This window comes from Papaver somniferum, chromosome 3, assembly GCF_003573695.1.
Source record: "Papaver somniferum cultivar HN1 chromosome 3, ASM357369v1, whole genome shotgun sequence".
NCBI lineage: Eukaryota > Viridiplantae > Streptophyta > Magnoliopsida > Ranunculales > Papaveraceae > Papaver > Papaver somniferum.
This window is the reverse complement of record NC_039360.1, coordinates 200,960,104-200,973,495: the sequence shown is the minus strand read 5'-3', so window position 1 is coordinate 200,973,495 and position 13,392 is coordinate 200,960,104. Positions and strand designations below refer to the sequence as shown.

The window sequence follows — 13,392 nt, the reverse complement described above, 5'->3', positions numbered from 1 at the left end:
TTGGTATTTCTAACTTCTTGTTACTAGCATGCAGAAACTCTATATCCTCATAGATCCTTGGATGCTTAGGACTCTGATACGCTCTAAAGTCGGAGAAGGTTTTGTGGATACACCTCTGGTAAACCCTCATGAAACTACAACTCGTTCACTAGGGACACCTAGGGGTTTAAAGGCTTAGTGCATATGCTAAATGCATTCGAGAGACCAGCGACAGCGGTATAGTTAGGATTTCTTAATTTCTGTTTCACTTGAGGACAAGTAAATTCAGGTTTGGGGGTATTTGATGAGTGCCGAATATTGCATATTTCTATACCTTTTTATTGGCAATTAACTCATCTTTTGCGCTTTAAAATCATATATTATCCTGAATTCTGTATTTTCTTCGTCTTCAAGATAAATACTTGTACTAATTAATTTTGTGTTTTTAGGTAATAAATAAAGCTCGGATGAATTACAAATCCAAAAGAGCATAGAAATGGTAAAAATGGAAGAGAGACAACAAAGTCTCACGCTAGATGGCAGTGCAGAATGTTGTTTGCACCTCATCCGCAAGTGAAGAATGTTGTTTGCAAGACTCAAAGAATATAAGTGGGCTTGAGATATTAGCTTTGAAGAAGGATTAGGCCTAGAAGAAGATCTTCCAAGAGATAAAACCCAAGAGCCTATACCCAAACCCGTTTCCAATATGAGGCGTCAGATTTGATATAACTGTTAAGTATCTAACGACACCTCCACACGGAACATCAAAATTTGCTACTCCTGCCTAATACCCTAGCCTCATATCTCCTTCCATATTCGAGCAGAACCAAACACCACCTTCACTTCACTTCCATTTTCTCTCCAACCTCTGCAGAACGACTATCCCATCTCCATCAATCACTTCTACCGCGACCACCTATGAGCTCAGCCAACCTATCAGCCACCCTATGCAATCAATCAACCCTCTAATCTCCTTCTCTCTCCGTCCTATCTTCTCCTTTGTTACACACAGTAACCCTAGAAGATATGATTGAGAGATATAGAATTAGGGTTATTTACAATAGCTAAAAGCAAACATCAAATCAAGAGTTGCAGAGAAGAAGCAGAGGGGACAAGAAATTCAGGCAGTTATGGTGAGTGGGTCTCTATCAATTTGTGAATTGAAGTCTAATTGGGAGATTTTCATGTATAAATAGGGATGAGAATTGTGATGTAAAACTCATGCCCGGATTAGCCGGTGCACCAAGCTGTAGATTGTATTTGTTTTCAGTATTATTATCATGTTCTAATTCAATAACTAGGGTTTAAATGAAACCCTAGCTTACTGCTTGTTATTCATGATTTTGGTAGTGACCTTGTTGTGATTAATTGTCTTAGAATAAAATTCAATCTAAGTACTTCAATACTTTACTTTCACAGTGTATGCCATGTATCCATTGTAGTTAGAACAATCTTGTGTTGAAAAACTGCAACTCATGCTTAATTTTATACATTGATCTTTTGATTAGCTATACCCTGAGAAGACAGTTAATGCTTAGGTGAAATACCTTAGTTGTGATTGGATAATTCATATCATAGTCACCTTAGATACACAGAAGATTTGTATCTCCCCTGTTATCAGTTATAAGGACAAGGTTAGTACCATTAGTAGGATAACTAGAGTAAGTTAGTGGTAGATTCGACTACGTACCCTAGTACTCTTATCATTGTTCAAGTTTGCATCATGTTTTATTGTTTTGTTCTCTGTCAATCATATTTGTCGTTTCGAGACAAACACCCCTTTTGTTACGTCTTGTTTTGAATCAATTTTAGTGAGACTTTAGGACTAACTCTATACCCTCCAAGTCCCTGTGGGATCGACCTGTACTAACTCTATATCCATTAATTCCCCTCACCTTGTCTTAAATACTCATTATGTCTAGCTACTTGTTTCAGAATACAGCATTTTTTTTGAACCTCAGACTGGCCTACGTAAATATAATTTTAGGTCTATCTTCTCAAAAGTATGGCATCTTCGTCGTGGATCACGATTCTGAATTCATTAAGTGCTCACTGTGTGAAGTGAGTGTTTGTTTTTCAAAAAGATGATTCTTATGGTGTTGCATAAATTTGGCTGTTCATTTTCCACTTGGTTTTCAGCATGTATGTGGATAAGCCCATTTGTAGGGAAGGGAATGATAGGCTGATTTAGCTTGGAACCCTAAATTGGAACAAAATCAATGTTCGTTAAGGAACCCATTTTGGTTTAGGAGCCCAAAAATAACTAGTGCTTAATAAAAACATATAAATGTTCTTTGTGTTCTTTCCAGTGCTAGGATATGACAATGAACCCAGTTTCAGTGTCTGGAATGCAATTACTCACATGTGTGTTAATCAGTCTTTCATTGATCAGTTATATTGACATGTGTGTTGTGTTTCTTCTCTAGTCTCTTGTCTTTATACTATATTCTTTGATTTCAATTAGTGATGATTTGCGTACTAACAATTACTGCTTAAACGGAATCAGGAACTGAGCAAATTCATTAATAACTGCAATGAGATGAAAGCAGCAACATCTGCTAACAAGGAAGGTGGTCAGCTTAGTATTGTGAAGGCAGGTCCAGAGTCGAGCAATGGTGGAAAGAAAAAATAGAAAAATGCTGATTTGTGATAAATACAGTCAGTTTATTGTGTAAATTAGAAAGTCCCGTCTTCTGCTTAATCAACTTTGTCCCACCATTTTTTTTCTTTATTGAACATCATTAAATTCTTGTAAGTTGAAAAGATAATGCTTCGGAAAACTGATATCCAGGTCTTCCTTAACTCTTTATTTTAATGTGAGCGACACTTCAAAGTTCCGGCTAATTTGCATCATGTTTTATTGTTTTGTTCTCTGTCAATCATATTTTTCGTTTCGAGACAAAGACCCCTTTTGTTACGTCTTGTTTTGAATCAATTTTAGTGAGACTTTAGGACTAACTCTATACCCTCCAAGTCCCTGTGGGATCGACCTGTACTTTCCTTGTCTACAATAGACGCCGTGCACTTGCAATTTGACATAGTCGTAGGCTTGTTTACAGACCTACCACTACGACCCAAAGTCGAAGACTTTAATAAACAAATCTGTATCACACAAAAAAGTCTACAGGAATAGATAAATTTGTCTCCCACATAAATACCTACGAGTTTTGTTCCGTCTTTTGATAAATCAAGGTGAACAGGAACCAATTGATAACCCGGACTTATATTCCGGAAGAACAACCTAAAATTATCAATCACCTCACAATAATCTGAATCGTATGATGGCGAAACTAGATATTGTGGAATCAAAAACGATGAGACGAAGATGTTTGTGACTACTTTTATATCTTGCCTATCGGAGAAATTAATCTCAAGCAAATCTTACGATTGTACTCAAACACGATAGAAACAACAAGATAAGATCATGGAACTACAGAGAAAATAGTTGTGTATGTCTTCAGAATCCCAATGAAGTCTTCAAGTCGTTAACCTACATGGTCTCGATAGAAACCTAAGGTTAAAGGAGAATGGACTCTAGATTATACAACTAGTATCACACAAGAGGTGTGGGGATTAAGTTTCTCAGTTGCTAGAGTTATCCTTTATATAGTCTTCAAATCAGGGTTTGCAATCAATGCTACCTTGGTAACAAAGCATTAAATATTCACCGTTAGATGAAAACCTGATTAGATTCAAGCTAATATCTTTCAACTGTTAGATCGAATCTTAGATTGTTATACACACATGAAATGTAACTTCATTTAGGTTTGAGTAAAAAGAACCGTACTTAAACGTGTACAAGTCGTTGGTTCAACTGTAGTTAACCATAGGTTATCCATATGAGCACTTTCATATCAACCTTATTCAATTCTTTACCACAACTAGTTCAAATGACTCAAATGAACTAGTTAGAGAGTTGTTCAGTTGCTTAGATCTCATAGAAGTATACAAGACACAATTGAAACGAAAACAGTTTTGATTCACTCGAATCGATTCATGAACATTATAGTTACGGTTTGCAAAGATTGCATTCCTTAAAATATAAATGTCTTAGTTCACGAATTAAACTCTTTTTAGAAAATAACATACTTAAGTACGCATATTGGTACGCGGACTTAAGTACCCGGAATAAGTTTGTTTTCAGTTCACAAACTCCAACAGAAATTCGCGGGATGTGAACTTCCGACAGTATGCGTACTGGTACGTGGACTTTAGTTCTGGTTATCCTGAGCAGCAAAATACGCATACTTTGGTTCAAGGATATTGGACTTACACACATATGAGTTGTCTCATAATGTTTATATCCAACCATGGTTATGTATTCTAAACTCTCATTTCAATCATTGAAACATTCTTAGAGAACGTTATATAGTTGTTGTTCACAAACTATATTTCGTCAAAGCAATTTTCAAGTGATTGAAACTAATATGACTTTGGTCACTAGTAAAGATGAACTTGGCCAAAGTTAAAGCTTACCAACACATATTTCGAGAAATAGATAAGCGAGATAAACTCAGCTCGAAATAGTACATGTGTATAATCATAGTCTATATAGCAATACGACTTTTGTCTCAAGATAGGAGATAAAGTAAACTTTTGAGTGATAGATAAGTTTAAGTCTCCACATACCTTTTTGTCGGTTCCTTGAGTAGTTATTCGTCTTTGCATGATGAACATCGTGGAGTCTAGAGCTCAACTACACTTTTTATCCTAGTCCGAGACTTAGCTATTAGTAGACTAGAAGTCAAGACTTATAGTTTTGGCAACTAAACTTGACAAACAAGCTTGAGATAGCAATGCTTGCGAGTTCGACCGAACAATGCTCTAACAACAGAACTCTTCAAAACCTCCTTTAAGCCACTAATAAAACTCAATACAAAATACTCCTCAGTGAGATGAGGGTTTTTACTCAACATCAAAGCCTTTAAAAGCTCAAACTGCTCAAAGTACTCATCAACTGAAGTGAGTTGAGATAATTTATTAAAACATCCCACATAGTTGTGATTTGCTAGATCTTCAAAACGTCCACAGATAGATTCAACAAAAACATGCCAAGAAACAGTTGTTTTTACCTGTAAGAAAGTCCAAAAACCAAGTATCTGCTTTGTCATCTAGGTGTAAAAAAGCAAACTCCATTTTCTGGTCATCAGTAATAGAGTGGATCTGAAATAATATCAAATGTTATGAACTTAATAGATCTAAGACAGATATAAGATGATGACAATTATAACTAGTAAAACAGGTGAACTCAGTACCATTGTACTGCCCCTTTTCTTCTATTTTCATGATAAACTTTCAATGCGGGTGCAAGAGTATTAAAGGAGAAGATGACCCAACACTGAACCCTAACACGTTTCCTATCTATACATGGGATTATCACCACCCTTTATTATTAACAGAAAGTTAAAACTTAAAGCAGGATTAATTGCTAAACAACAACTAATTAACCATTCAATTGATAACAACACCACGACCAAGCTAAGGGGTATTCAGGGCCATGACAACACTCTGTCGTTTATGCATAAATAGTATATTGACACTTAGACAATCTGTTTGCCAATTTGCCATACCCATAATGAGTGCTAAAATGTAAAAATGAGGAACTTGACATGTGACATGGGAATAGGCGTCAGACATCTAATACTTACAAATCCATGTGACCGAGGACGATTATATTACCCGTATCCAAATCCAAATTCAAAGTCTTTTTCAGTAGTAAGTACCGGATCGACTAGAGAATATCTCCTAAAAGTCGAACATAACTTTTATGCCGGCCTGTCCGAGCCTCGCACAACTTGCACTACGGCAAGCAAGATTATATTACCAGTGTGTATCACATCAATATATGACTAACCATGGTTCTGATTTGTACACCACATAACCCCTTATCGTTTAGCTAACTGGTATCTACCAGGAGATAGAAATAAATAAAATGAAATAATATTCACGTTTTATATCTATCTACAGTTGTGAGGTAGCTTTGAATTTCAAACCCTAAAAGCACCCTAGAGCACTTATTTTTCTTTTCGATTGGAAATATCAAAAACCCTAAACCTCTGAAAGTAAGAAGAAGAAGAATGACACAGAAAGTAAATCAATTCAAAGGGCAGAAGAAGAAGAAATCGATTCCTCCAAGCCGTCATGGGAAACAACTTATTATTCGCAAAGGTACTGTTTTCTCCTAGCCGTCTTTGTAAACCCTATCTTTTCGCCTCCGATCTAAATTTCGTATCTTTTGCAGGAAAGAAAAACTTGAAGCCTAACAAGGTCACCCAGGATATGGATACTGATCGTGTAAGTTCCTATGTTTTATATTTGTCTCTAAAAATCGATGATAATTGTAAAGGATAACGAAACTAAAACCTCTAGCTCAATAAAAAAGATGAATGCAATTCCAATTGAAAACTCTTTCCTGTCTTTTATGGAAACACATTAATCAAGTATCAATGGTGTTAGCTAAACAAAAGAAAAAAAATAAATATCTGTTGGTTATATGTTGAAATTTAGTGCAACATGCTTCTGCTTCATAGGAAAAATTAGCTGTAATCACCCAATGCAAAATATAATTTTTTTGTTGTACTAAATTGTGCCTGTTATCCCGTTGCATAGCTTACTTATTATGGAGGAGATAGGATCATTTATACTCAAGAGAATTGTGGATTTTGTTGTTTCTTTTCCTTGCAAAATATTAGTTGTGTTGTTTTCTGTTTACTTAAGATCTGTATGGTTATTGAGCAAACTTCATTGAGTCGATCTTTAAACTAGAACAATGGAATTTTTTTTTGAGAAAATGATCCACCTTTCACATAGTTTTCAGCACATTTTCTGCATAAATGAGTCTGTAACTTCAACTTATCATTATAAAGGTGGTAGGAAACTCATGTTTTATCTGACCCGCAGCTTGAATCATCTGAAGCAAGCTAATTCATGGTTTAACTTGTTGTATCATGATCTAATTCTTGTCCTCAACTAAAGAACTGAACTGTGCTTTCTAATGATGCTTTATATAAGCCATTGAGCCATTAATTCCCCTCACCTTGTCTTAAATACTCATTATGTCTAGCTACTTGTTTCAGAATACAGCATTTTTTTTAAACCTCAGACTGGCCTACGTAAATATAATTTTAGGTCTATCTTCTCAAAAGTATGGCATCTTCGTCGTGGATCACGATTCTGAATTCATTAAGTGCTCACTGTGTGAAGTGAGTGTTTGTTTTTCAAAAAGATGATTCTTATGGTGTTGCATAAATTTGGCTGTTCATTTTCCACTTGGTTTTCAGCATGTATGTGGATAAGCCCATTTGTAGGGAAGGGAATGATAGGCTGATTTAGCTTGGAACCCTAAATTGGAACAAAATCAATGTTCGTTAAGGAACCCATTTTGGTTTAGGAGCCCAAAAATAACTAGTGCTTAATAAAAACATATAAATGTTCTTTGTGTTCTTTCCAGTGCTAGGATATGACAATGAACCCAGTTTCAGTGTCTGGAATGCAATTACTCACATGTGTGTTAATCAGTCTTTCATTGATCAGTTATATTGACATGTGTGTTGTGTTTCTTCTCTAGTCTCTTGTCTTTATACTATATTCTTTGATTTCAATTAGTGATGATTTGCGTACTAACAATTACTGCTTAAACGGAATCAGGAACTGAGCAAATTCATTAATAACTGCAATGAGATGAAAGCAGCAACAGCTGCTAACAAGGAAGGTGGTCAGCTTAGTATTGTGAAGGCAGGTCCAGAGTCGAGCAATGGTGGAAAGAAAAAATAGAAAAATGCTGATTTGTGATAAATACAGTCAGTTTATTGTGTAAATTAGAAAGTCCCGTCTTCTGCTTAATCAACTTTGTCCCAACATTTTTTTTCTCTATTGAACATCATTAAATTCTTGTAAGTTGAAAAGATAATGCTTCGGAAAACTGATATTCAGGTCTTCCTTAACTCTTTATTTTAATGTGAGCGACACTTCAAAGTTCCGGCTAATTTGCTTTCTAGATGAACTAGGGGAGATTTGTTGTGGTTATAGGCCTGATCTGGCAGAGTTTTAACTCCGAAATGGTAGAGAATTCCTGCAGACGTTGGCGGCCAATTTGTCACTTTTTGCCAAAAATATTCATGCCCACGAAATACCATTCTCTCTTCTTTTTATCGATAAAGCCAAATGCAAGTATTTTAACACCATGGTTGTTTGAGTTGTTTGAATTCGACTCGTTTTTTGTTTCTTCTATCTGATTCGGCTTATATATCTGACTCAGAATTAATTGACTCAAATGTTGTACAGTATGTATAATTTCTTTTTTTATTCACATATAATGAATTTTATATGAGTCAGATCTGTGAGTTTTATATGAGTAAGATTTGTACGAGTCAATTGAGTCATGAAAAAACAAAAAACCTATTATAGGGGTTCCAAAATTTTGATTTTGAGGGCTCACAAGATGACAGAAAAATCGGATCATCGGATAGTAATCTCCAAAACCCCTTATCCCAATGATTAGGTTAGCTGAATTAAGTAAGATTAGTGATAAATTTAGTAATAAGATTAGACTAATTTTTTTTTTTGAAGCATTAGACTAATCATTTGAATGAATTATAGTTAATATTTGAAAATCAGAATAAATAATTCAAATATATTTTTTTTTGAAAATTCAAGTTACGGTTAGAGTTTCCTAACTGTACATAAAATATACAGTTGGGAGTTCATATTTTCCCAACCGTATACAAAGTAAATTCAAGTTACGGTTAGGAACCTAACCGTATATACAATATACGGTTGGGAGTTCATATTTTCCCAATCGTATACGAAGTCATGGTAACTTATGGCTAGTTTTCCAATCGTATACAAAGTTAGGTAACTTATGGTTGGAAAAATTGAAAAAAAATAACCACTTACGGTTGTAAAGAGTTTGATTTTGATTTTTTGAAAATTTAGTATCCGTAGGAAACCTAACCGCAAACATTGTATGCGGTTGGGAGTTCATATTTTAAAACCGTAGAAAATTTATACGGTGAAATATTCTCCCACTGTAAATCAATCATACGGTTGGGATATCAACTTGATTTCCCAAATGTATTCAATTCTGAAACTAATTTTTCAATCTCTAATTAATTCAAATCTAACCTATTCATGGAAAAGGTTTAGGTTTTCGATTCTTACCCAGTTAAAGTTATTACTGACTGAGATTCGACGAAGGAAAAAAAATGCGATGGAGGAGAACAAGAGACGAGTACTTTCTTTTTTTTTAGTGGGGGTGTCTGTGTGGTGGTAGTGGTGGTGTGTGTGTGGTGGGGGTGGGGGGTTGATTTAATTAGATTTAGGTTTGGTATCTTGTGAAACTAGAAAATAAATAAGGAGACACAAATTAGAGGGGAAGAAGAAGGGAGAAATTCTATTCATCAGTACAATAGACAAACATATAGAGCCCTCTATTTATAGGGCTAGACACAAGGGGATCCCAGTAATAAACGAGATTTATCCTAGATATTCTTAACATAATTACATGTTTATAACACTCCCCCTGATGACATTGTGTCTAAGCTAATTGCCTCGTTAAAACCTTGTCAGGAAATCCCAAAGGGACAAAACCTGATCGTAAACTTAGAACGGAGTTGGACATGCATATGTTGCCTCATTAAAACCTTGACAAGGAAAAATCCAGTGGGATGAAACCTTGATGAAGGCAAAAGAGTACAACGTGATAGTCCAGTAAAATATCTTTTACTATGATGCTCCCTCTGATAAGTAATTCAGTTGAATCTTGGCTTGGAAATCCTCGAGTTGATACTTCCCAATTTTGGTAAACGAATTTCTTGAATGCTGGAGATAGCAATGCTTTCGTGCAAAATTTTCCAGTTGGTGAAGTCTTCTTTTGTGTTAGTCCTCTATTGGCAGTGTTCTCGAGTCTTCACGCATCTTTGAATACATTAAGGACTTGCTTTCTCGGATTGCTAGCTTCTCAAAGATGATTTGCAGAACTAGTTAATTTAGTTCTTCAACAAAGTGCCAACACGCAATTACAGTTCCATAGGTGTACAAAATTTATAGTCATACCTTATATGGATCAGAATGATATCCAAATTTATAGGAGATGTTTATGTTGATGTGGTCTAAAAAAATGTCTAAAAAAATGACCAAGTTAATGGTGGGAATCCAATGATAGCACAAACAATTTATCCTCATTGTTAGAAGCAGGAAGATATCATGTATGTGTGTGTGTAATTAAATTATTTCCGGTTGAGAAAAACTATTGTTATCTTGTTTTATTGTTTGTTATCAATTGTTTAGGATTAACGAAATTTCGGTGCAATTGCGGTGATTTAATGTCTATGTTTGTTTCAATTGCTTCCGGTTAAGATAAATAATTATGCAAGTTGATTTATTTGGTTTGTGGGAATTATTTATGGCTTAACCAAAAAATTTTGGGATAATTTGTTTAGTCCAATTCGATTCCGGATAAGAGAAACTAAGTTAATTCTGATCTTAGTTAGACTTATCAAAGTGGAGGATTTGGTTATTCAAGTCTAACCGAATGCCTTAACAAGAAATGTTAGTTAACTAACCTAGTATTTGTCTTGTTTAAAGTGAAAGGTCTAAGTTATTGTTCGAATAATTAGAACCTGATGAGAAAAATAGAGTTAATTCTGATCTTTATTTTGGTCTTATCAAACAAGCGATTGTAATTGTACAATCGGTTTAGCAAAAGAACTAAGGTGCTTAGTCAATTTTTAATTTGCTAAACTATTAGGGAAAATTGCTTCAGGCAATTGTTTCCTTGATAACATATCAAAATTAAATCAGTTTGTAGTTTCAGTTTTGATATTGGTTATCTAAAATGGTATGTGTAACCTTCGTGCTTAACTCTTATAGGTTATGCAAGTCTTTAGATTTTTAAGATCCTTTCGGTTTGTCCTTTATTTGCTCATACCTTTGTCATTTTGTGACAAAAAGGGGGAGAAACATATGGAGTGAACAAGTGTTGTGATTCACTAAGGAAAGGACAATGGTACTAAAACGTTATATCTAACGAAAGAGTAAAACATTGACTAAGGGAGAGAAACATATCATATGATGATTTGCAGTTATATGGACTACAAGAGGAAATAACAAAGATGTGCGGATTGAAAATCTAACTATCTCACCTTTAGGGGGAGTATTAGCTTTGTTATTATAATGTCAACAACATCATTTATGGATTGAATATATGCAGGTTATTGTGCTGTTGAAACTTGGAATCAAGCGTATGTATAATGAATTCTTGTAATTTGTTTATCCATATGATGTAAGAGTTTTATCACTAAAATTGACAAAGGGGGAGATTGTTAGAGCACTGCTCGGTTGAACCCACCAAGCGTTGGTATGTCAAGTTTGCTTGTCATATTTTAGTGAACCAAAACTCATTTAAAGAGTCGCTTGATTATTTACTAGAGTCAACTTCATATAGTTAGCTAGAAAGTTATTAGGATATGAGGCTTACAAGTATTACTCGAAGACTTGAAGAATGCGAAGAAGTAAAGAGCTACATCGACGACATCATCCTTCCTCTTGAGGTTAGTAATATTTTGACTTGAAATGTTTCATTCCTAACATATATTTAAAGTCATGCTATATTAAAAACATAACTGCGAAGCTGTGAATGATTATACTCTAGTTAGACGTAGTATTAAGGAATCATACTACGAAGTATAACGCCTATCTTTTGAACTTCGTATATAATACATCCACATAATCGTATGAATACTATTGTGATTATGTATGGGTATGGGTGAAAATTTTGTCATAGGAAACAATGTTTTACATTCGTTTAAAGGAAGTACAATGCATAAAATTGTTTTGTGAATCGAAAGGGAAATCACTAGGCTTATTGGTATTGTTATTCATTGCAAATCTTTGAATTACCAATATGTGTGTTTAGTATAACCGCTCATATCTTGTTAATGTATCTTGGTAAAACTATTCAAAATGCGTGACTTATGTATCGGTATGACTTTTATTAGTGAAACTAATCTTGAGTAATCACCTGAGATGGTATGATCGATATTTGTAATTGGTGTGACCATTCCTAGTCATTGGGTAACCGATCCTAGTACTTGGTGGGACTAATCATAACATGTGTAATCGATCCTTATAGTAGGTTAACAAGTTTTAGTAATTGGTGTAACTGATCCTATAACTTGTGCAACTGATCACAAGTAATACCATGAGATAGTGGTAACCGATCCTGGTACTTAGTTAGCCATTTTATGGAAACTAGTGTAATCAATCCTAGTAGCCACTTGGAGGTAGAACCGAACTTTGTGTTTAGTAGAACCGTTAAACCCATGAATAGTGATTGCATGTTTTTGATCAATCACGTAGTTCTTGGAAATCAGATGAACCAATTATAAACTCGTTTGGAAGTGTGGCAAATCGGTTGCAGGATTGTAAATATGAAAAAGGATTTACAAAGTAAAGATGTAGACATACTTTAAACATGTGCAGTAATTCTTATCTATTATTGTTCAAGGATATTCCTTAATAACTAAAGGAGAATCCCGAATCGAAATAAATCGAGAATCTTTTAATTAAGGTTTTTAATTTTATATGCTTTTAATTTCCAGCAATTAAATGCATATATTTAGAAAATAAAAATTGGTAATGTGCATTTACTAATTGGAGATTTTCTACTGAGATTTCGGTCAATATTTGGACAGAGCATTTCCAGGAATTATGAAAACCGATTTTGGCTTTATTGCATATCTTTGAGAATATTCAGTTTTGAAAATTCCTTGGTGTCCAAATTTCCTTGGTCTATAAATATTGAAGTTTGTATTTCGAGCAAACTAATCTTCAGAGCCAGCAAAACTACCTAGTTGTGTTGTTACTGGTAGAACCGTCTATTCGGAGAGGAAAGTACCCTAGTTAGGCGAAATCTCTTAAGACCGCTCGTTTTAAAGACTTCTTTGGGATTGAGAAGCTCTACGAGTACCGTTGGTGGGAAACTAGATAATTGCAGTTTATTATTAGTTTTCAATTGATTTGATTGACTAACGGTTGTTGAACTTTGATTGCACCTAGTTTGTTTATGCTTGAGAATCTTCTCTCTGATATAAGATTCACTCAAACTAGATCGAAGTATCGACGGGGATCTTTAAAATGTTTGTAGATCTAAAGACGTCTTGTGATAATCCATCGTTAACAGACTCCGTTCTGTGTGTGATTGATCACAAGAGATTCAAGTTGTTTATATGCAGGTGTTTATTGAAGATCTAAGAAAATTTGAAGACAAAGAAGATTTCTTATTTGAGTTCATAATCTTTGGTGTGCACAAAAATCGGCTGGGGATCCAACTATAATTGGTTTATCTTTTGATAAATTGGATTTATTAGTTGCGTAGATCGGCATCAATACATTTCTTTGTGATTCATAGTATTG

General features: G+C 34.6%; 1 protein-coding gene across 1 annotated transcript; it reads left to right on the top strand.

The window, feature by feature from the left end:
- The first annotated feature begins 5,951 nt into the window (after nt 1-5,951).
- LOC113362032 lies at nt 5,952-7,964 on the top strand. The gene is made up of 3 exons (XM_026605055.1): nt 5,952-6,147; nt 6,221-6,273; nt 7,627-7,964. The coding sequence occupies exons 1-3, from the start codon at nt 6,057-6,059 to the stop codon at nt 7,750-7,752; spliced, it is 270 nt and encodes an 89-aa protein (XP_026460840.1). The 5' UTR covers nt 5,952-6,056; the 3' UTR covers nt 7,753-7,964.
- The last annotated feature ends 5,428 nt before the right edge of the window (nt 7,965-13,392 follow it).

Bases quoted from the DNA above. Each gene is read 5' to 3' on its own strand.
- LOC113362032 (XM_026605055.1), top strand. From the start codon at position 6,057: ATGACACAGAAAGTAAATCAATTCAAAGGGCAGAAGAAGAAGAAATCG. The intron at 6,148-6,220 runs GTACTGTTTTCT...TATCTTTTGCAG, and splicing joins ACAACTTATTATTCGCAAAG to GAAAGAAAAACTTGAAGCCT. The intron at 6,274-7,626 runs GTAAGTTCCTAT...AAACGGAATCAG, and splicing joins AGGATATGGATACTGATCGT to GAACTGAGCAAATTCATTAA.